We start from the raw sequence: 23907 nt of genomic DNA on the forward strand, positions 1-23907 counted from the left end.
CTTCCGCGACGGTGCTTTATTTCCATCTCATATCCCTGGAGCTCGATGCTCCATCTACTTAAACGCGACGAGGTACGCCACTTGCCACGCATGATGTGTGTCAAGGCTGAGGCGTCGGTGATGACAACGAACTTTGTCCCTTCGATGTACGCGCGAAATTTGTTAATAGCGGAAATCACTGCCAGGCCCTCCTTCTCGGTCGCGGCGTATGATTGTTGGGCTGGCGTGAGCTTTTGTGAGAAGTACGCGATAATCTTCTCACCATCTGCGTGCTGTTGCGTAAGCACGGCAGCTATTGCGGTATCGCTCGCGTCGCTCTGAATTTCGAACGGTAGCGTGAAGTCGGGATTGCAAAGAATCGGCGCGGCGACGAGACATTCTTTAATTAGAAGGAAAGATTTTTCGGCGTCGGCGTTCCACTCGAGTTTCTTGGGTTTCTTTCTGAGCAAATTTGTCAGAGGGGCCGTCAGCTCACTGAAGTTGCTAATAAAGCGCCTGTAATAATTAGCCATACCTAAATAGCGACGAAGAGCCCGGATCGAATTCGGCCTCTCAAAGTTTACGATGGCCTCTATTCGATCGGGATTTGGTCTAAGACCATTTGGCGTAAGAAGATACCCTAAATAAGGAAGCTCTAACAAACAAAATTTTGATTTTTTTAGATTGACCGACAGGTTAGCTTCTCTAAGGCGTCGTGCAACTTCGGTTAGACTTCGGAGATGCTGCTCGAAAGTTTCGCTTACCACGACGATATCGTCGAGGTAAACGAAAACTTCGGGTTCAAGCTCTCCATAGCCTAGCACTTCGTCGAGTAGCCTCATTAAAGCTGCGCTTGCGTTGGCTATTCCAAATGGTAACCGTCGAAATTGCCAGAGCCCTCTACCCAACACCGAGAAAGCCGTGTATTTACGCGAGCTGGGATCTAATGGAATTTGCAGGAAAGCTTTTGTCAAGTCAATCGTTGACAAATATCTGCAAGATCCCAGCCGGCTCAATATACGGTCTTGGTGTGGTAGGGGATAAGCATCTCGCACCGTCCTTTCGTTAAGACGCCGGGCGTCTAAGCACAACCTAATATCTCCATTTGGTTTTACAACAGGGACGGTGCTTAGGGACCAATCGCTGTTGCTTTTCTCGATCACTCTCTGAGCAATCAATTTATCTAGTTCTGCGTTAATTTTCTTTTGCATCTGGGGAGACGTCGGGTATGGGTTGATGCGAATTGGTGGAAGACGTTCAAATTCCTCCCGGATTTCTATTTTGTGAGACATGAGAGGTGTGGTATCTAAATATTCTCCTTCCACGGCGGCTTTGAAAGTTTGTTTGACTTCCGCAAGTCGAGCTGCCTGTGATTCTGTTAAATGATTCTCTTCTTCCACACTCTCTACAACGTCCATTTGTGCTAATTGAGGCATGATTGTTAGACAGATCCGGAAAGCTTTCCAAAAATCTGCACCTACAATCAGCTTATGTTTGACTTGAGGGGCAACAATAGTCTGAATGACCTTTATATGATCGTGAAATCGATACGGTAAGTCAACACATCCACTGACTGGTATTTTCATTCCAGCGGCATTAATTAACGTAGTTTCGCATGGGTAAGTATAGAGATTTAATTTTTTTAGCAGTTTATCAGCACCTATCCCTAGCACCGAGCATTGTGCTCCACTGTCGAGCAAGGCGACTAAATCTATTCCCATTATGTTAACTGTTACGTAAGGGCGAGTGTCGCCTTGTGTATGGAAGAATAATTCGTCAATGTTGGGGTAAGTTATGGATTCAGATGTGTGAATGGGCACAAATCCATTCATGAGTAGATCTTGTTGGATATCATGGGAGCAAGAGGGATTTGAATTTGAGTTTTCAACTTGCCCTTTCAAGTTGATCTTTCCCCGTTTTTTTGGCAGTAGGGGCAGCTATTCGTATAAACTCCAGAGAATCCACAGATTCTACAAAAGTTCTGTAGCTTTTCAGGGCACACTGCATAGTGATGTCCTCTCTCGCGGCAGTTATAGCACACCCCTAGGGGCGGCCGTTGATATGCTTCTACTAGCTTTTGTAAAGTTCCCTGGCTTGATCCCTCGTTTATATTTGGAATGATTTGCTCTTTTTCAGAATTACGTGCTCTAAACTGCCTGTCATACTTTTGATGACGTCCCTGATTCTCGCTTCTTTGAGTTGCGTAATTAGAATTTTTAAAGACCTTACTCTTTTCATACCCTCTCCCTGTCTCCTTCTCCTGTTTTGAAAGCTCATTCAACTGCGCATTTTTACTTCTATTCTCCCACGCTTTGCTATGCAAGTACCAGTTGTTTTCGTCAACTGAACGACCGAACTTCTTTAATTTGGACAACGTTTTTATTTCGGAACCGATCATTGCGTTCTTGTAATCGTGGCGCATATTGCGCCATATTATTTTAAATTTTCGACGTTCTGATAAGGGTCTCGCCATTGCGTGAAAAATCTTTTGCATATCGTGGAAGTAATCGGTAAACTTTTCTGACCGGGCCTGTCTACGATTCGTCGCTGAAACTTCGAGGTGAAAGTCGAAATCGGGTGGAATAAATTCTCGTTTGAGTTCGCGTTTTAACTGGTGCCAATTTCGGAATTCTTTATTTTCGAGTCCTTCTAAGAACCACTCTTTGGCTCGTCCCGTGAACAGGTGGATGGCTGAACGAAATAGTTCGCGGTCGCTAACGTTTTCTGCGCGCGATCGAATTTTGATTTCTTTTAGAGTTTCGCTTAACTTTCTTCCATCATCTCTCCCGTCGTATCGAATTTTCCATTCCGGAATGGGAATTCGCTTCATCGATCTTTCGCGTTCGCGACGATAGTTTCTTGGCCTACGGTGCCTATGTTGCCTGTGTTGTCTATGCTCGAGAGAAGATTCTGAACTAGAGAGTGTATGCTCATCCGATGAGCTAACCGAAGTTTCCGACTCAATCGACGATCGTGACCGTTTTCTATGTTTGCTTTTCCGTAATTTCATTTTGTCAGTTTTTCTCGACGAGCTTTTGCGATTTTCATTTTTATTACGTTTCTTAATCTGGTAACCGAAGTCGCTCTCCGATGAGCTTTCTGACGACGTCTGTGATTCCGAGCTATTCGAGCTCAGGTCTCCAGACGAGATCTCAGTTGACAATCGTCTTGTCGAAACTGGATTTGCTAAGAGTTTTTCCAACCGTGATGTATTTGAGTTAAGGGTTTCATCAATCGTGCTTTTATGCTCAGACTGATCAACCCACACACGCGCATTCAAAGCGGTTGACTTTTTTATGGCTCCGGTGTCGCTCTGAGCAGCAACACTCGGGCTTCTGTCCATGATCGTTTTGTCTAAACTTTGGTTTAGATTATGCAATAGTTTCTCTAGCTTTATCTTTTCTTTCAGTTTTCGTTCCGTTTCGCGAATTTGTTCTACTTGCCGCTCGAATTCTTTTTGACGCCTTATTTTCTCTTGAGCTGCAGTCTGAATTGCAAACTCTTTAAAAGCTTTCAATAAATCGGGGAAACACTCAACCTTTCCTTCTTCGTATTCTTCGAAGGCTTTCAAAATTTCTTCTGTTCTCTTATTGGACGCTTCCAATCCTTTTTCTTTTTCTTTGATCAATTCTCTGTTTCTACCCTTTTCACCTTCTCCTTTCTCTTCTTCATGAATCGATTGATTTAGAATATCTATCTCTGAACGGACTTCTTCTAAGGCTTGACCTACTTCTTGTTGAATTTCAACCACTTCAGGGATCGTTTCAAGAATGGGAAAATAAATATCATTTACTCGCGATAGCTCCTGCTCGAGTTTGGCTATTTCTCGAGTGAACCTATGAGCATCAGACGCATTATGCAAACGCGCGATCCGAAACTTATAGTGCAACAATCTCGTTCTTAATTTTTCACGACTTCTTCTGTCGATCTTTCGCGCTTCCAGGCTCGAAGCAATAGCAATTAATTTCGCGACTATTAAACCGATTTCGTCTTTCGTGGTCCGCCAAGTCATTCCACTAGAAATTAAATTACTACCGTTCTCCCTTTCCAACTTCAACTGATCTTTTAATTTCCGTCTTTTGACACTCTCGTGATCATTTTGGGCAAATTGTACCCCTCTGATGAGTAACTCGTATTCTATTTCATCTACGTTTAGATGAGAGACATCTAGTTTTAAATATTGCGAATAATCGTCCATCTTGACACCTGAACAACTTTACTCAATCACCCTTGAACAAGCACACCTCAAAGCTATGAATGAACCAAATTGTATGAAATTTTTATGAATGATTGTTTTCTTTAATCTAAACTGACAAGTCACCCACGTTACCTTTCAGCAAACAATTTTTTTTTGATGTCTTGTTTCAACGAACTTTTCGTAAACGTTCGCGCACTAGAAAGCTATATTTGGGTAAAGCAGAGATGGGAATGGAAAAAAAACCGCCGCTTCAATTGATAGCCTGCAAGCAGAGTTTGTTTCTAAACCCCGGTTTTCAAACTGAAATTAATAATGGCAAGTGTGTGTGTGTGTGTTTGTATGTGTAATCGAGTCCTGGATAACTTTTTCAGCAAACTTTCAATTGGGCGCCAATTTATTACCACACGTCCAGAGGGGACGGGGTCTAAGCCCTCGGATCCCTGGTCGTTCCTCTGGGGATCAGTGAGGGTGGGTATACATCACCTTCTTTTGCACTGGCTAGCTCGATCTGGATGTCAAACGAAGGACCTCAAGGTCGGCTTTGTGCTTACTCACAGAACCCAGGACTCGGATGTGATATGTGGATGTTATAAACAGTGATATCGTTTCAAATTCGTGTTTTATTGAGTGTTTATAAAATCTGTATGTTGTGTAAGGTGTCTTGTGTATTGTGTGTTTAGGGCGGTATTCTCACCGTTTAGCAGGCCTGCGACGAGGGATTGTGTCCACGTGGTGACGGCTTGAGCGGCAACTCTAGGGCTCTTCTGGTGATGGTTCTGGTGGTTGTTCTGGTGGTGGATCCGGTGGTGGTTCTGGTCGTGGTTCTGGTGGCGGCTATGGTGGTGATTCGGATGCGCCGGCGCTTGGTCGGCGGCTGATCTCTCGCTTAGTGGTGTTCGAGGATCATCAGACAAACGTCTGATTCCTGGTTTCTGGGCTTGCCGGGTCTCTGGCGGGGACCGTCGAGCTCTAGTGGTGGCTGAGGACCTTTCGGGGTGGTTCTTGGAGGTTTTCTTTGGGGACTGTTTAGTAGTTGGCTCGGCAGATCGCTGGTCTTGGGGACGGCTCGACACGTGCCGCTGGATATAATTCTCCAGTTCTTAACGGCACGGGCACGGATTCCATCTAGCACAGGAGTTCCGTTGGATTTGTGTCCCAATTTACGACACGGACGACCTAAGTTACGCTCCGAGCACCGAAAGGGCTGATTTACTGGCCCACAGTCTAAAGCAACTGTCCGAGGTACGCGAAATAGCCTTAAACTTGGCAACACGCGCAGACGTTCTTCTCGTTCAGCGGTTACCACCCGAAAGAGAACTTCATCCGGTCTTCTGCCTCGATCTGTCAACCGTCTTCTTTACCATTGTCACCCACTGAACTATATTTCGCCTCTTTGTGTTGTGATGTTATACGTGTGCTGTTATATGTTTGTGACGTCTATTTTATCTAGCCATTATTTAATTCAAATTTGAAATTTATTGCCTAACATTTATAAAATGAATAAATAAATAAATTAAACAATAAACATGGAATAAATAAACAAAAACCGACATGCAAACTATAAACTGTTACTAACGGTAACATGTTAGCAATTTATTTTCGATTCTGTGAGTTCTCGGAGTTTTTTTTTTATTTTTTCTAGCAACCATGATGATTGATGAATGATAGTTGAATTATTGAGATATGATCTGGTAAAATTAATAGCCAAAACACCAATGTTTTAACCATATTATTGTAGAGAATAGATAAAATGAAGATAATTGATTTGAAATAAATGAATATTAACCTTGGAAAAAAAGAAATACACATTTGATAAAAACATTAAACAGGATATAAAACAACGTTTGAATGAGCATCGTAGAATCATCGTGCATAGTTAGACTGTGTGAAAATGTTCAAGCGTGCGTGAGCAGGAAAAAAGTCAGTTGATGGGCGATGGGCGCGCTCGCAGTCCCGGTATACGATTTCTCGTGTGTAAAACAGAGAGAGAAATAGCCTTCACTCCAATTCCACTCCGATTAGCTGTCATTGTTATGGAAATCTGTGTAAGGGTAAAGCGCAGGCTTTATTCTTTTTAGCAGGCCCAATCCCAATTCGCGGCTATTGATAAAAACAGAAGTGTTTTTGATTATTTTGTGACTGTGATGAAATTGAAGTTATGGAAAAAAAATACAAGTGACTCAACCGGCGAATTCGACAATTATGAGCATCTTTTCCACTGACAGTCAATATTTTAGGCAAAATATGTATTAAATACAGTGAGCGAAATAAGAATAGCACCACTATGTGTTTTGCTTGTTAAAATATGAATGATTGAAAATTACGAAAATTTTCTTCCACAGATTGTTCTGAATTTCTTAACGGATAAATCAAGCATAAGTTTACTTTTTTTGGACGCCGCAATTGGCGTTGAGGACCAATAATTTGAAAAAGGGGTGCGAAATAAGAATAGAACCACTTGAGTTTTTCTAACAAAAACAAGATTATTTTCAAAAATTTACTGTGTAAAAGTGAATAATAATGCTTTTACGAGTTATTTGAATAGATAACTGCATTTTTAGGAATTTTCCAGAATTCCAAAGGATTTCAAAGGTATTAAAATGGGGGTTATAAGAGATGCTACTCTAGCGTTAAGGAATTAAATATTTGAGCTGTAGTTCTTTATCAAATTACTAACTTTCTTCATTAAAATGACGTGAAATGATGAAACAAACATTCGGGATTAATTTCACTAGTTTACAAAATTTTAAAAAAATCGTGAACTCGATTAACTGACCAACATTTTTAATGTAAAATCGGGCGCTGAATCCGAAAATGAAATTCAAAAAAATATCAGTAGAACCGTTTTTGAGTTATGCTCCAAATATGAAATTTCAAAAAAATTAAAAAAGTTCTTGTACTTAGATTGAAATATCTCGGACGACATAACAGTAATTTGAAATCTCTTTTTTGCATATTAAAGGTGAATGAATTTTCTATCGATCATCTGAACACTGTTTTTGCGTTTGACCAACAGTATTGTTGATATTAGTGACTTTATGAGGAAGAAAATTATAAAAAACTAATTTTTTTAGAGAAAATTTTGTTTCAACTAAAGTTTTTGACTCGATGGTAGCATTTAAAAAATCTGATTTTCTTTTGCGCTTAAATGTCAGTTTATAACAAAGATTTCAAGTGGTTATTTATTAAAATCGGTTGAAAATTGAAGAAGTTATGGCTACTTTACCATAACTGTAATTTTTGAAGTTTTTAATAATTTAACGAACCGTAGTACTCTTATCATAGTATAGGAAGAATGAAACATGATAAATCTCACTCGCTCCAAGTCAAAATTATTTATTAGCTTACCAAAAGGTCTCATGCCAAGTTTCAGGAAGATCTGACCATACGGAGGGGTTGCTTGAGTCTCAAACGTGAATAAAATTTTGAGGTATTTTGCCCGGAAGGAACGAAAAATACTGGTTTTTCATCAATAACTTTTTTCATCACTAGCTGATTGTTTTTTATGGTTGATTTTCTTAAAGCCTAAAATGAGACAAATATTTCACCCGAAGACTGTAACTCGATTGGATTTGAAACAGAAAAGTTATTGCGGTTCAAAGGCCGCAAATTTTGTCCAACACGCAATGAGTACTTTTTACGCATTGCGTTTTATACGACAATTTTCGACCAAAATACAATCTTTGAACCGCAATAACTTTTCTGTTTCAAATCCAATCGAGTTACAGTCTTCGGGTGAAATATTTGTCTCATTTTAGGCTTTAAGAAAATCAACCATAAAAAACAATCAGCTAGTGATGAAAAAAGTTATTGATGAAAAACCAGTATTTTTCGTTCTTTCCGGGCAAAATACCTCAAAAATTTATTCACGTTTGAGACTCAAGCAACCCCTCCGTATGGTCATATCTTCCTGAAACTTGGCATGAGACCTTCTGGTAAGCTAATAAATAAATTTGACTTGGTGCGAGTGAGATTTATCATGTTTCATTCTTCCTATACTATGATAAGTGTTCTGCGGTTCGTTAAATTATGAAAAACTACAAAAAATACTATTATGGTAAAGTAGCCATAACTTCTTCAATTTTCAACCGATTTTGATAAATAACCACTTGAAATCTTTGTTATAAACTGACATTTAAGCGCAAAAGAAAATCAGATTTTTTAAATGCTACCATCGAGTCAAAAACTTTAGTTGAAACAAAATTTTCTCTAAAAAAATTAGTTTTTTATAATTTTCTTCCTCATAAAGTCACTAATATCAACAATACTGTTGGTCAAACGCAAAAACAGTGTTCAGATGATCGATAGAAAATTCATTCACCTTTAATATGCAAAAAAGAGATTTCAAATTACTGTTATGTCGTCCGAGATATTTCAATCTAAGTACAAGAACTTTTTTAATTTTTTCGAAATTTCATATTTGGAGCATAACTCAAAAACGGTTCTACTGAGATTTTTTTGAATTTCATTTTCGGATTCAGCGCCCGATTTTACATTGGAAATGACCTTCAGTTTACTGAGTTCAAAAATGCTGTAAACTAGTGTTTTTAATCAGAAAAAATAGGTTGGAAATCAAAAACTTTGATTTTGTTCAGTAAACCACACTTTTTTCAGTTTCAAGTCGTAGATGGCAGCACTATCTTGCAGTTATCACCAAATTTTGTCTCAATATTGATTTTCCAGGTTTATTTAGGCCCATATTCATCATTTTGAGGTATTTTCCCATTACAGTTTTGTGGAAGTTAACGCTGCAGAAAGCTTTTCCGGATTTGCAAAAGAATCACCAGCACAAAAATGTACAACCGCCAAAATTCCTGCTCATCTCAACTTCCAATTCAATTGCAAATCATACCAATAATACTGCTAGCTGTCTGGTCCATCAAGCTGTATCCCAAAGTATAACTTTATTCTGGTAATCGGTCCAAAAAAAATAATTTTTAGTGACCTTGATGCAATTCTATTTTATTGGATTTAGTGATCTTAGAATTTCCAAAGCGTTCACACGGTACAGGTATTTATTTCTTGACCAAAATCGTCCAGCATTCCCTAATTAATCCCAGTTATTCGAAAATGGGCATGAATTTGGTTTAATGGCAAGATAGTGCTGCCATCTATGACTTAAAACTACAGAAATAGAGTTTGATTATTAAAAAACATTAGTATTTTTGAATTCCAACCTGCTTTTTGGATTCAAACTCAGCCTCAAATCTATGTTTCGTCATTTTGAATCATACTTATGAATGTTAATGAAGAAATCAAGCAGTTTGATAAAGTTTTATAGCTCAAATATCTAATTCCTTAACGCTAAAGGAGCATCTCTTAAAACCCCCATTTTAAAACCTTTGAAAACCTTTGGAATTCTGGAAAACTCTTAAAATGCAGTTATCTATTCAAATAACTCGTAAAAGCATTATTATTCACTTTTACACAGTAAATTTTAAAAAACTAATCTAGTTTTTGTTGGAAAAATTCAAGTGGTTCTATTCTTATTTCGCACCCCTTTTCCTCATTTTTGGTCCTCAACGCCAATTGTTACGTCCAAAAAAAGTAAACTTATGCTTGATTTATCCGTTAAGCAATTTAGAACAATCTGTGGAAGAAAATTTTCGTAATTTTCAATCATTCATATTTTAACAAGCAAAATACATAGTGGTGCTATTCTTATTTCGCTCACTGTAGTATCTTGAAATAAATACATCTCGTCAAATCTGATGGTCAATCATGATTGAATTGATGAAAGATAGGCCTGAAAAAATATTTTCAAATACTTGCATTGTGAATCCATCAACATGGCGTCATTTTGTGCCATTCGTTTTTGCAACCAACACGGCGTTAGTCAATTCTATGCTTAGTAGCTTTTTCATGGTCAGATAAATGGCTAATTAGTTTTATAGTGGTTTAATGATGACCACATAAGAAGCTAAAATTTGACGTTTCTCTCGCAAGCAAACCAATTACAGGGTGAGTTCCTCATATCTGAGTTGTTTATCATTAGTACAGTAAATCAGGACAGACTTTTTGAATGAAAAGGGATTGGTTGTGAATGATCCGTGGAATACATCATGAGTTGAAATTAAATTTTGTTGTCACGCCATCTTTAAATCCAAGATGGCGGCATCCGCTGAACTATTAAATGTTGTAAGTGACTTCAAATCACATGAAACTCCAACCCCAATATTGGTATTGGGTGAAAGGGCAAAACGTCGCACATAAAGGTATATGCACTTCATAAGCGATCAAAATTATTTGCGGACAAACGGTAAACGGTAGAAATTTGATACTTCGCAACATTTCCAAATTTTTTTAACAACTGGAGGCGGAGTTTTGCTTGCCGTCAATTCCAGACTCACGACTCAGCTGATCGAAGACAGTTCCTGGAACGATTTGGAACTTCCGCGACACCGCGACTCTTCGCCAGATCAACAGCTTCGGAAACGAAAACGGCCGTATGCTAGACCTTTGCTTCATAAACGAAGACTTCAGGAATCCGACAATTGATTTAGCTCCCGCTCCTCTCGTCAAAGTTGTTTCTCATCATCCAGCTTTAGTGGTCTCACTCGATGTCACTTACATTATCGCCCCCGTAGAGGAAACTGCTTCCTTCTACCAGGACTTCAAAATCACCGATTACGAAGCTATCTCTTGCGTCCTAGGTTCCATCGAATGGAAGAACGAGCTCTGTCATTCTAACCCCAATGGTACCGCTGCGACTTTTTCATACATATACTGAACTACATAATCGATCGTCATGTTCCGAAACGTAGCTTACCTTCCAACCCACGAGCTCCCTTTGTCACTAACCAGCTGCGACAATTGAAGACGGCTAGAAACCGTGCTCTTCGATACTACAGCAAGCACAAAAGAAGAATACCACAAACTAAACACAGCGTACAAAAAAAGCAGCAGGCGTTGCTACCAGAATTATCTTCACCGGCTACAACGCAATTTCAAAACCAATCCGAAATCTTTCTGGAAGTACGTCAAAAATCAGCGGAAAGAATCCGGACTTCCGTCTCAAATGTTCTTGAACGGCAACTCAGCAAACACCGATCCTGAAATATGTAATCTTTTTGCTGAGAAGTTTTCAAGCGTTTTCACAACGGGGTCCATTTCCTCACAGCAACTGGATATGGCTGTAAGAAATATTTCACCACTAGATTCTTCCTTAAACAGTATCACATTCGATGACGCAGCCATTTTGAAGGAGACAGCTAAGCTTAAAAATTCATCTTCTACGGGTCCGGACGGGATACCAGCTATCTTCTTGAAACGTTTCATGCCACACCTACTGACTTCCATTAGGTATATTCTTCGAGCTTCGCTGGACTTTGCAATCTTTCCCTCGCTTTGGAAAGAAGCTTATATGTTCCCTGTTCACAAAAAAGGAGATAAGAAAGATATAAACAACTACCGCGGAATTTCAGCTCTCTGTTCGATAGCAAAACTGTTTGAATTGGTTTTTCTGGATCCAATTTTTTCGTCCACGAAGCAATACTTTTCCAACGATCAACACGGATTTTTGCCAAAACGATCTACGACTACAAATTTGCTGACTTTCACACCGTTCGTGCAAGATAGCTTTGCCATGAAGTCTCAAACTGACGCCATCTATACTGTTTTGTCTGCTGCTTTCGATAAAGTAAATCACGATATTGCAATCGTTAAACTCGAACGCTTAGGATTCTGTGGATCTTTACTGGACTGGTTTCGAAGCTACTTAACGGGACGAAAATTATCAGTTCAAACAGGAAATTTTTTCTCAAGACAATTCTCCGCTTGTTCAGGCGTGCCTCAGGGAAGCCACTTGGGACCGATAATTTTTGTCATCTATTTTAACGATGTACTCACAGTCCTTGATGAACCTAAACTTGCGTATGCTGATGATCTCAAACTTTTCCACACCATCAACAACCAAGAGTTCAATACCTTCGCTCACTGATGTGACACCAACTGCCTGCCTCTGAACCGGAGTAAATGTGCTGTCATTTCATTTTCTCGCAAGCGGAACTCTATACACGCCGAGTACACTCTTGGTAACGAAACCATCGCCCGGGTGAATCACATCAACGATCTGGGCGTGATCCTAGACTATCGGCTGGAGTTTAAGACTCATGCGAATTACATCGTTGATAAAGCATGGAAGTCTTGGCTTCTTATTTCGCGTAACCAAGGAGTTCAAAGATGTGTACTGCCTAAAAAGCTTGTATTGCAGCATCGTTCGCTCAACTCTCGAATATGCATCAGCAGTTTGGTGCCCATTTTACCAGAATGAAGCCGAACGAATTGAGGCTATCCAGCGGCTCTTCATGCGTTATGCCCTGAGACACTTGAACTGGCTAGATCCGTTTCGTTTATCCAGTTACGAAAGCCGTTGCTGCCTAATTGATTTGGACACACTTCATGTTTACCGAAACGCTGCACGTGTTTTAGTCGTAGCGGATCTCCTCGCGTCGAGAATTGACTCTCCCGTGTTGCTGGGAGCTATTCCCCTCAGTGTGCGACCCCGAGGACTAAGGAACCAAAATCTGCAGCTCTATGTTCCAATCCGGCTGAACAACTACGGAGCCAACAGCGCTCTTATAGGAATTTTTAGAACTTTTAACCGCTTCGCCGAGTACTTCGATTTAGACGTTTCAAGAGCCACTTTCCGAAGAAAAATTTTAATAGTATCGAGGACTGTGTAGACTAAGGTAGTTTTTAACTTGTTTTTAACTCATTATTTTATTAAGCTATCATTAGGATCAACAGGTGATCCGTTGATGTTTTTACACAAATAAACAAATAATCAAATCTAGCAAAGTTTGCCAAGAAATATATCGTTTGGCAAGTTATCTGTGCCTGTGGCTTGAGAAGCGACATTTTCGTTGCAACCGGGACCGTTAACCAGGATATTTTCGTGAAAGAGTGTCTTCAAAAGTATTTGCTGCCTTTCCTGAAAAACCGTCCCATTCGCTGAACTATTAAGACAATAAACTTTCCTTTGAAAACCGACACAGATGGTGCACTGAGTTCGCTTTTTACTATATTTTTTTTTTTTGATGAATCATCCAATTAGGTTATAGGCAGTTCTACACAAACACAACCAGGAGGCCTCAGCCTTAATTTTAAACCATGGGAGAACAGGATCGATTTTTGAGAAGGGCGCCCAAAACGTGATTTTCCGGTACTAATATCGACAAATTAGCCCTACGGAAAAGCGATAAACAGATGTTTGTTATTTGATTTTTTTGGATGTTAAGGGTTTGTTCAGGTTTGATTTTTTTGGGTGTTGGGTGCCAAGTGCATTGATATTTGGAGAAAGATTTTTTTATATTTGCATTGTTATTGAAAAACCTTTTCATGAGTACTGAGAATTTGCAACTTAAATCAAAATTTGAGGTTATGGCTGGGGCCAATTTTTCGCCAATACTATCGTCCCTATATACCCTTATAGGACGGAAATCTCATAAAATGTTTCAACTTGAATCATGCATCATTTTGCTTGGAAGCTCGAGTCTTCATGCCATTAGTGCTTTTCCACACATATCACCTTTGGCACAGTACACTTTTCTGCGCATTTTCGGCACAGAGATTTGTTAAATTGGCATTGGATTTTTTTTTTAACTTTGTTTATTTGAAACGGCTCATACCGAAGGTTTTAAAGAGCCAAACCCTTGTTTTTGTATTTACAATTCATACATTGTATAGTTGAATAAAAAAGAAAAAAGGGAAAACAAATTTATACACGAAGATCTATAGATTTAAAAAAAAGGTATAATTCGAACATGTAATCTAGGTCCACCGCAGCCAACACATCCCTCACTGGAACGTTAGGTGGTTTCCCTCGGGCCCGAAGGGAGTCTATTAAGTTCGCTCTGGCGATAAGGTGGTCCTCACAAGACCAAACAAGATGCTCGACATCATGGTAACCCTGGCCACAACCACACAAATTGCTGCTAGCGAGATTCACACGAAAGAGTAACGCATCTAAGGAACAATGATTCGACATGAGACGGGAAAATGTTTTAATAAAATCCCGACTCAGGTCCAATCTATTGAACCAGGGTTTAAGGCTTACCTTTGGGATAATCGAGTAGAGCCACCGACCCAACTCATCTTCGTTCCATTTGCGCTGCCAGTTGACAATAGCGTTTTTCCGGACCAAAAAGTAGAATTCGTTTTAGGCGATTTGACGCTGATAAGTGTCGCCTTCAACTGCACCCACCTTTGCAAGAGAGTCTGCCCTCTCATTACCCGGTATCGAGCAATGTGAGGGGACCCAAACAAATGTGATGGCAGAACAGCGTCTAGATAAAGCACTCAACGTTACCCGTATCTTCTCAAGAAAGTACGGAGAGTGCTTTCCGGGCCTTATTGAACGAATAGCCTCAATAGAGCTAAGACTATCCGTTACAATATAGTAGTGTTCAACGGGACGTGTCACTATACAATCAAGTGCACAATGAATAGCTGCCAATTCCGCGATGTATACTGAGCATGGAGATTGAAGACTGTAAGAGGCACTAAAATTTTGGTTGAAAACTCCAAACCCGGTACATTCGTCTATCAGGGATCCATCAGTAAAGTACATTTTATCAGCATCGACGAGCATTGGATTTTTGCGACCTCTTCTTTTGATGAAGCTCTTATCATTTTTGAGATTTTGTATTGAGAAGGTACAGTTTAGGTCATATATGTAGACCCTAACTGAGAAAGACGGTAAACTGTTTTCAATGGAACAGAATAGAAAAAATAGTTGACTCAATTCAACGAAGTTAAATATTTTATATTGTAATATTATAATATTTATATTGGTTCATTTTCTATAGACATTGACGATAAGTTGGTAGTCAGCTGGTAACCCTACCGTTTGCCTTTTTCAAGTGTTTCCCAGTTTGATCGTATCGAAGTTTGGAGCCGTGCCAATTGAGTTGCCGTATTCCGTACGACTTGGCCCGTCCATCAATACGCCAAGCAGCCGCTCCGTTGCTGTGTGATTTCGCGTAGTATTTAATGGACACAGCAGAACTGTAACGATCCTTCCATCCGGAGCCTAATAGTAGCTGGTAGCGGGTGCTTGTTTTTTTTCACTTTTCTCTTCTGTTTACTGCCTAGTTTTAACGTCTCAACGTGTTTTTAACTCTTGACAGTGGCAGTGGCACAATGTTTAGTATTTATGAATATGATTACCGGCGCTTGGTAGTCCCGAGAGCGTGCTTCCCGAGAAGAGTAATGGAATACGGGAATCTTAGCTTTGTTATTGCTTACCTTCCTCTGAGCCGAGGGGCCCGGCTAGCTTGTTTGCTGTCGTTTCAGTCGTCTACTGAATACCAGAAACAAAAACACTTTTGCGAGAATCGCGCGATAAATTTACAGTCGCATTTCAATCACTTGAATCAGCGGGTTGTCCACGGACGGTTCTCCGGAAGGTGCACAAATGGCTGCAAGTCCTGTTTCTGATAAGTTTTTGGTGCGTTTTGGGAAACTTCCCTACTAACTGAATGGGTTCGTGCATCGTCGTGAAATCCGTTTCCAGAATGTGGGAGTCTGTGATTTTGCTTGTGCTTCCGATGTTAGTTTTTACACTGGGACATCCCCCATTGCCGCTAAAGGTGCTTCCGTGTGATTTCCTCGATTCCATCAACATCACCGGTTTGGATCCGGCTCCGGATGGCTCAATAACGCACCAATCGATTCGCTACGGGCCAGCCAATTATGCATTGATCGACTACACCCACGCAAACGGGAGTCAACGGATAACGACCAACGGGTCAAGTTACTATCGGGGGTGTGTCTGTCAAGTGCGGCGCTGTTTGTGGTTGTGCTGTTTAGATCTGGTCTACGGGGATGGCTATCAATATCCGAGTTGTTCGCATTATTCAGCTAGGGAACCGCACAGCTTGTGGCTTCCGATGATTCGCGATGGATCCCTCAATGATACGGAGAGCGTGGACGTGTTGAATGACGACAGCAGTTCGTTTCGATTGGTCTACAAATCGGCCCACTTGAAATATGTACTAGCTGACGAAGAAGATTGGGTCTTCAATAAAGTAAGTTTGTGGTAAGGGTGATGAACAAAAAAAAACCTGCAATCTAAAACTGGAAAACGCAGGACTAAAATTTTCAAACCCAATCATAGAAATTCATTTATTCGATCTTAAAAACGTTGAAATTTGAAGATGGACGATCACGATGAATTAATTAAAATTAAAAAAAAAATAGAAGACTGTAAGAAAACTTGCATGCAAAAATCATTCGAAGAAAAGTTTTTCAATAAAATATCTTGAACTTTATTCGTCTCCCCCACGGAATTTTCGGAAAAATCGAAGGAGGGAGATGTGAAAAAAGAAAAATTTTATATTTTTTCCGGACTTAATGTTATAAAATAAATTTCTAACAGTTTTTCTATACATGAAAGTTTGATAAAGTTTTGGATTCCATTTCAATAATTTTTTAACGAATGTTGTACAGTATACATACTTTACAGTAGTATACATAATTCCCATGAATGTGGACTTCCTGTAATGTGCACCTTGGAAAGTCTTTTGACAAATATGATAACTCTGTCGTGTTGTGAGCCTACTTCGTTGAATGACTCAACTGAATCAAAGCAATCGAAAGATTCCTTTTAATTCAACCACGGTAACTTACAAGCCTGAAATGCGCTCCTTATTGTGGCCCTCGCTTTCCAATTGTGGCCCTTTCTGAATTCCTTAAAAAGGCCGTCTCTAGAACTTGCCTCACTAGTACAATAACGATTTACTGTTATTTTTCAATCATCCTCAGATTTACAATAAAATATTTAAAAGATTTATTAAACTGATTATAACAAGAATTACAATACTGTTCGTACCCTAATTTTTACTTCCCTATCTATCCGCACGAAGGTACAGAAATAAGGCATTTCCCCATTTGTCAAACGAACACAATCTGTCTCAGGAAATACTCTACACATAGCAATTTTTTTAGTGCTGAAAATTTTGCTTGTTTTTGTCCCGCTGAATTTCCAGCAAAATTTCCAGCAATTTTGATTGCTGGAAAGATCAGCAAACTCAATTGCTGGAAAATCAGCAATTGAAAAACGCATTCATGGAAACCTACAAATGTTCTATTTTAATAGATTATTATTTATTCCGTTGTTTGTATATTTTCTCCCAAAAAAATTAATAATTTATGCATGATTCTGTTCTACATAGTTTATTGGGGAAAGGTTTCCTAAATGGGCCTATCGGGTTAAATGACCCTATGGCCGTTCGACGAAATGGCTGACAAGACAACAAATCTAATCAATGCATTTTGAGGGTGATACGTTTTGAACATATGGCAAGAAAAAAATTTATGAATAAACTAACTAAAAAAAAAATTAAAAATTCATGGAAGGTTTTTATACCTTTTGATGTATCATTTTGACTTTTAAAAACTATTCGTAGAGAATCTCAAAACAAAAAGTTGGGTGGTTTATGTTTTTTATTCAAATGACCCTTAGAAGGATTGGAATAAGAGAGTGTTTTTGTATGCCCCCATCATGTTTTTAAAATGCCTCTATCTCAAAATATCAGGTTAAATAGTATAAATATTTGATTTGTATCATTGAATCTTCGAATTTAAGCTCTAATCAACACCTTTAGGGAGAATTGAAGAGCTCACAATAGATTTGATAAAGTTTTTCATATGGATGAACATCCTCCATATTATAGCAACCCATACTTTTGTGTTATTCTTTGAAATAATGAAGAAATAGATTTTTATAGCTTTGTTGTATGGAAATTATCAGTTTTTAGCATTTCCAATGAAATTATACAAAAATTTCCCCAAAAACACAGAAATTTTGCCCAAAACATAAATTGGCGCATTTAGTTCGCACGGTTCGGCATTTTAGACAACAGTTATAATAAAATCGATTTCTCGAAAACTGAAGGGAATTTGTAACGGGTATATGAAGTCGAATCTATATTAATTCTTCATTTTTCTATATTTACATAAATTCAATCATTCTATGCAATCAAATTCTGTCAACATTAATAACAAGCCCAATATAAATTTAAAAATAACAAAACAACATTTTCAAACATTCCAATAACAATTTTGCCCTAATCAAAACAATCAAGGAAAAGAACGAAACAAACACTCAATACCATTTGAAGCACCACCCCAAATGAACAATCATCAATCATTAACACATCTGAGTGACCGACACAATTCTGGCGGCAAGCACGTGACTCTAGATGCTATCTTCTGCACTCAGAAAAATACTATTATGTATGCCATAAGATTCTCTTATGAAGTGGCGCCATAAGAAAAATTAATGAAATTTGTCTTATTGTCTTATGACGCGAATGAATTCTGAGGATGAACGCCTACTTCAATGAGAGGTTAGTTGCTTTTCATAAAAGATTCTTATAGAAACAGTAAATCACTTTCTAATAAGAAAAATTCTCGATATTTCATGCTGAAAACATTCAATTTATTGTTTGCCAAATTCGTTTAAAATTAAATCCTTCGTGGTCACCATCAGCAGCGCATCAACAGATGGCTCCATCAAGGTTTTTTTGCCGCATCTTAATCTTCGACCTTTCGTTTTTTGCCAATCAGCTTGCTGAAAAGTAAACAAATAATGTATTTTAGTTTCACACCAAAACGTTCACACCAAAAACATCAAATCGAACTTACCATTCCGGAGATAACAATAACATTTAACATTGAAGGAAAACTATAATAACTATGCACTGGCGACTGCTTCGTACTGTTAGATGATGAAAAAAAAACTGATGCTATGAATGAATGTGTTCATCATTTTTTCACAATGCCGTTTCTTCTATTTTTCATAAGAGCATCGCATGAAAATTGAAAGAATTTCATAAGACTCTTATGAAAAATTAGTTTGGACGCAAAAAAGTGGTTCATAAGATGAATCTTATGAAATTTATAATAAGATTTCCTCTGAGTGTGTAGGCCACCGACCACTTTCTTATTTTGGCGTCAGGTGAATGACCTCTGTTGGATGCAGACCATTTTTTCTGATGGGAAATAAAAATCACTACTTATCTTGTCGACAAATAGAACTGAAGAGGAATTTTATTGTGACATCTTTAAACATTACAACTTTTCGCGCCCTAAATTACATTAAACAATGAACAGCACGAAAACTGGCAACATTATGGTTTAATATAAAACGGTAAACCTCATTGTATACCTCTAGGCGTTTCTTATTTTAGAGTGACCAATATGGATGAGATTCATCATACCGGCCACCTAAAACAATTGTTTTAATATTAGCAACCCTAACTTTGTTTTGAAACAGATTTAAGCTAGCAAAATAAACACAAGAAATCACCAAATTGAACACGGAATTCAAACCATTCATAGCGGAACATTTTCAGGATATTTAACGGCTGATGGGCTTGGGTATCATTGCTTCGGAACAGGTATGTACGCACTAACATCGGAGCTACTGGAATTTGGATCGGGACAGGGGTCTGGATAGACGGCACCTGCGTCATGTTCCTTTGTACTCCGGGTATTGACCAAAGGGGGGTCAGTAAACGGCACACTTCCTTCGATGAACGGATGAACGAATGAAGGGATTGCTGACCGGAAAGTCAGCACGGCAGGTCCCCGAATGGCTGATATTGGATCATCAGTGCCATCCATTCGGGGCGTTTAGCTGACCGGAAGCGGTAACACAGATTGGGAAACAGTGAGTCCAGATCGTCAATGAGCAGGAACTTGGTCAAGCGGTGGCCTACGATCGGGAAAGGTTGGGTCGTTGTGGGAACGGTTCTGGAACAAAACGGCACGTCGAATAGGGTTGATACACTTATCGCGATGTAAGGTTCGATTGTAGAACAGAACTCTTAACGCAGCGCAGGAGTGAAGAATTCGTGGCGAAAATTTTTCTACATCCTGGTCACGGCACCAAATGTTGGATGCAGACCATTTTTTCTGATGGGAAATAAAAATCACTACTTATCTTGTCGACAAATAGAACTGAAGAGGAATTTTATTGTGACATCTTAAAACATTACAACTTTTCGCGCCCTAAATTACATTAAACAATGAACAGCACGAAAACTGGCAACATTATGGTTTAATATAAAACGGTGAACCTCATTGTATACCTCTAGGCGTTTCTTATTTTAGAGTGACCAATATGGATGAGATTCATCAACCTCTTTCGGGGGCTTTTGTGCACTTATTTTGGCTAAGCAAAAGTTGGGCCTCTATTTTCGGGTCCAGAAGGGGGAGACGAGGACTACTCGAAGAATTCGCGAAGTGGGATGTAATTGTTTGACTTCGCGATTAGACTTGTTCGTATCGGGTAGTTCCGGTTGTGAAGTCAAGCTAGACAAGGTCGATCAGAGGACGATTGGGACTCCAAGCTCACTTACGTCTGATGATTAGAAGAGTCAGGATCAAGTAATTCTGTACAATTTCCATTTCGAATAGGTAATTGAAAGTCAGGGTGTGATTCCGCGACCAGGTGTTCTCATAATGAAAGCCCTCTTTTTCGCTTTAGTCCGTGTTAGGTGAAACCCAAGGACAGCTTAGGGTAGTGAAGTGCAAACAAGTGGTGCATTTGAATAGTAGGTAGGTGGAGACCCAAATGGGCCAAATTTACAACCGAACCGCCAAATATGCAACCCCGACGTATATTTAACCCGACCATCAGCCACAGGTACGCACGCCCACCGCAGCTTCCACTCCAGAAGACGGACGCCGGGCCCGTCGCAAACTACCGCGGGGTCCCGCAACAGCAACTCCCGCCATTTTCACCCAGCCACATTGACGCGACACCAAAGCCGCTTACATCACGAGGAGCCGACAGCAGGTTGGTTGGCGGCTGATAGACGCACAAAGATTCGCCGAACTATTCACCCAGCCAAACCGTAGTCGAATTTAGCCAAGCTTCCAGCAGGCAACGCTACATAGCTGCGCAAATGCTATGTGGGGACCGGCTGAACAAAAAAGGTTCTAATCGCCCCGTCTTAGCTACCTGCATAGCCCTCGACCGGCAAACATCAGCCGGGAGAGCGATAGGTAGCCGCAAAGGAGCGACTGATCGTGACGAGACTGACATCAAGTCCCGCCAACAGCTAGCAGTTCGACTTTTACCGTTTCTTTTAAGCCGGATAAACAAAGTGTTTTTCGCACTTTCTGGCGGAAAAATAAAGTTTTTCGGACTGGCGATCCGACGAAAGTAGCCCTTTCACCACCCACGCGGTGGAGAAACCGAAAAAGTAAATGGAAATCAAATGATTTTCCCAAGCAAAATCGCTAAGTAATTTAGCGAAAACCAAGCGTCTCCACCAAAAGTAGAAGTTTGAAAGAGGGAAAAATAGTTTAGGCCTAAAACAGTACTATGTAAACACAACACAACACACATAAAAATACAATAAATCGAACTAATTATTGTACCTAAGCAAAATGCGAATAGCCCGCTTCTCCCCTTTATTCCTAAAAAAACAAAAGTTTCACTCAAAAACTCGAACGATTCGACCGGAAACCTTGGCCCTGGATGTCCCCATCACCAGCTGTGTCCGGTCATCCTCAAGTCATGTCATGATTACGGACTTATTAGCTTTACTTTTTATCAATAGTTGAAGCATCGGAAGCATCTACTCACCGAGCTGAGTTAAATTTTACCTTCAAAAATAAACAAGTCCGAATCTGACAGATCAATTGCTGATTTTCCAGCAATACGGATTGATTGCTGGAAAATTTCCAGCAAACAAGAATGAGTGCTGGAAAAACCAGCATGGCGGAGAATGTTTGCTGGTTTCCAGCAAAATTTGGATTGCTGGACGTTTCCAGAATTTTTTTGCTGGAAATCAAGGCATGAATTTACTGTGTAGACTGATCTCGATCAGCTGTTGGCGCAGTGTTTCTTGGTTGTGGTTTTGCTGGTCCGAGAATGCTGAAACTTCGAGCATGCTGGATGAAACGCAAACCAGCAAAACCACCACCAAGATACACTGCGCCGACAGCTGATCGAGATCAGTCTATTTCTTTTCACCCATGCGGATAGATAGAGGAATAGAAATCAGTGTACGAAATGTATTGTAATTCATTCTATAATTAGTTTAATTCATTTTTTTCAATATTTGATCATAATTCTGAAGATAATTGAAAAATAACAGTAATTCGAAAAGTAAAAGAACAAAGTTATTTATGTACTTTGGTCATTTATTTCACCGAACAATATCAACCAAAACCTAAAGTATAATCAAACGGTGATCGAAACACGTCGAAAATGTACAGAATTGTTTTTAAAAAGTTTAAAGTTCAAAATGTCAATAAACTATTAGAATTGATTTGCATTCTGAATTATAATCTTACGTTAAAAAATTCGTACTTGTTTACCTAGATCAGTTTTTTTTGTTTGAAATTCCCACTATATAAATGATGTGAACGAATCTTCTAATCATACATAAGGTACACCGGGGCAAGTGCAAACGATCAACTTTTCTTTGTTACAAAAAATAAAACAATATTTGTTCTTCTAGAAGTTGTTGTTTTGGCCCGAAAAAACAATCTTACATAGATAAACTAAACTTTCTTCAAGCTTCAAGCTTCAAGCTTAGCTTAGCTTAGTTGACTACTCATAAACTAAACTTTCTTCAAATTATTCACTCAAAACACGGCACTGTTTCATTACACACGAATTCAAGTACGTACTAGACATAAAAAGTATGTTTTTGATTTGCTTTTTTGGCTACAGAAAAGGGCATTCAAATCCGATTTTTCGTTGAAAGGTGAGTGCTTGGGACTGATATTTAAGTGAAAGGAGAAAATTTATGATAAATTTCAAGTACACCCTGAAAATTGTGAAAATAATATCCAATCTTGTTAATCCGTACTGCGGGATAAGTGACAACTACACTATCGGTGTAAGTGCAAACGCGCCTTTAAGCCATGTAACATCAGCTATTTCAGAAAATTTATCTCCAAAACCGTTCGGCATTACATAAGAATGGTCAAAAGGGGTATTCAAAGTGTTGTATCTGGAAGTGGATATTCCAAAGTCCGTAATGCCTTGGCAAATAAAGGTCTTTTGCTTAAAACAAAAGTCAGCAAAAATGGAGTTCCAAAAAATAATTTTAATATTGCAGAAAAACAGCAAATATATCAAAAAAGTTTTAAAACATACCGGAACATGAATAATATTGGTTTTAGTAACGATAAACGGACGCATCTTTGAATAAATTTGGAAAAAGCATTGCGTTTGCACTTGCAAACGGGGCAAGTGCAAACTTAGAAATTATTTTCACAAAAGTGCCGTTGCTTTTTACAAACATTTTTAAATTTTTCACTTTCAATTGGAATTTTTTGAAAACTATTTTAGTGATGCAAGGATCGATAATTGATAATTTTTTAAAAATAAACTTATTTTTCTAGGACATGTGAAACATGAACTATGGTGAAAACCGTTTGCACTTGCCCCGGTGTACCATACATAAAATGTCGGCCTTAGGAATTTTCTTGCAATCGTTTGCAAACACTCGGTTAGAAAAACAAGACAAATTACGCTCACTCCAGTTTTATAGAAATAGGTTGCATCTCACTCACTCGTTTGGGAACCATAGACAATGGCGAAAATCTAGTTAAAAGCTGGGTGAAATTTAAGCTGCATCTCACTCACACTCATGAAACTAATCACCCAAACTCGGCAGCGCTTCCTTTGCACATTCCTTTGGAAAACAAACGCCATCTCCTCCTGCTGTTTAACGTTATCTAAAACAGGCTTGGTCAAA

At 39.1% G+C, this 23907-nt stretch overlaps 1 protein-coding gene across 4 annotated transcripts in view; it reads left to right on the top strand.

The window, feature by feature from the left end:
- The window catches only part of LOC129754654 (G-protein coupled receptor Mth2-like), a 143940-nt gene that overhangs the window by 78351 nt on the left and 41682 nt on the right, over positions 1–23907 (top strand). The window contains exon 1 of one of the 4 annotated variants that reach the window (XM_055750834.1): positions 15477–16206. The exons of 2 other annotated variants lie outside the window; for them this stretch is intronic. In XM_055750834.1, the coding sequence (XP_055606809.1) occupies positions 15658–16206 (549 nt within the window). In that variant the 5' untranslated portion in view covers positions 15477–15657. Of the gene's footprint in view, positions 1–15476; positions 16207–23907 lie in introns of those variants that run through there. One more of the 4 variants, XM_055750830.1, reaches the window with a different exon arrangement.

Source organism: Uranotaenia lowii, chromosome 3 (genome assembly GCF_029784155.1).
Source record: "Uranotaenia lowii strain MFRU-FL chromosome 3, ASM2978415v1, whole genome shotgun sequence".
NCBI classification, from domain to species: Eukaryota; Metazoa; Arthropoda; class Insecta; order Diptera; family Culicidae; genus Uranotaenia; species Uranotaenia lowii.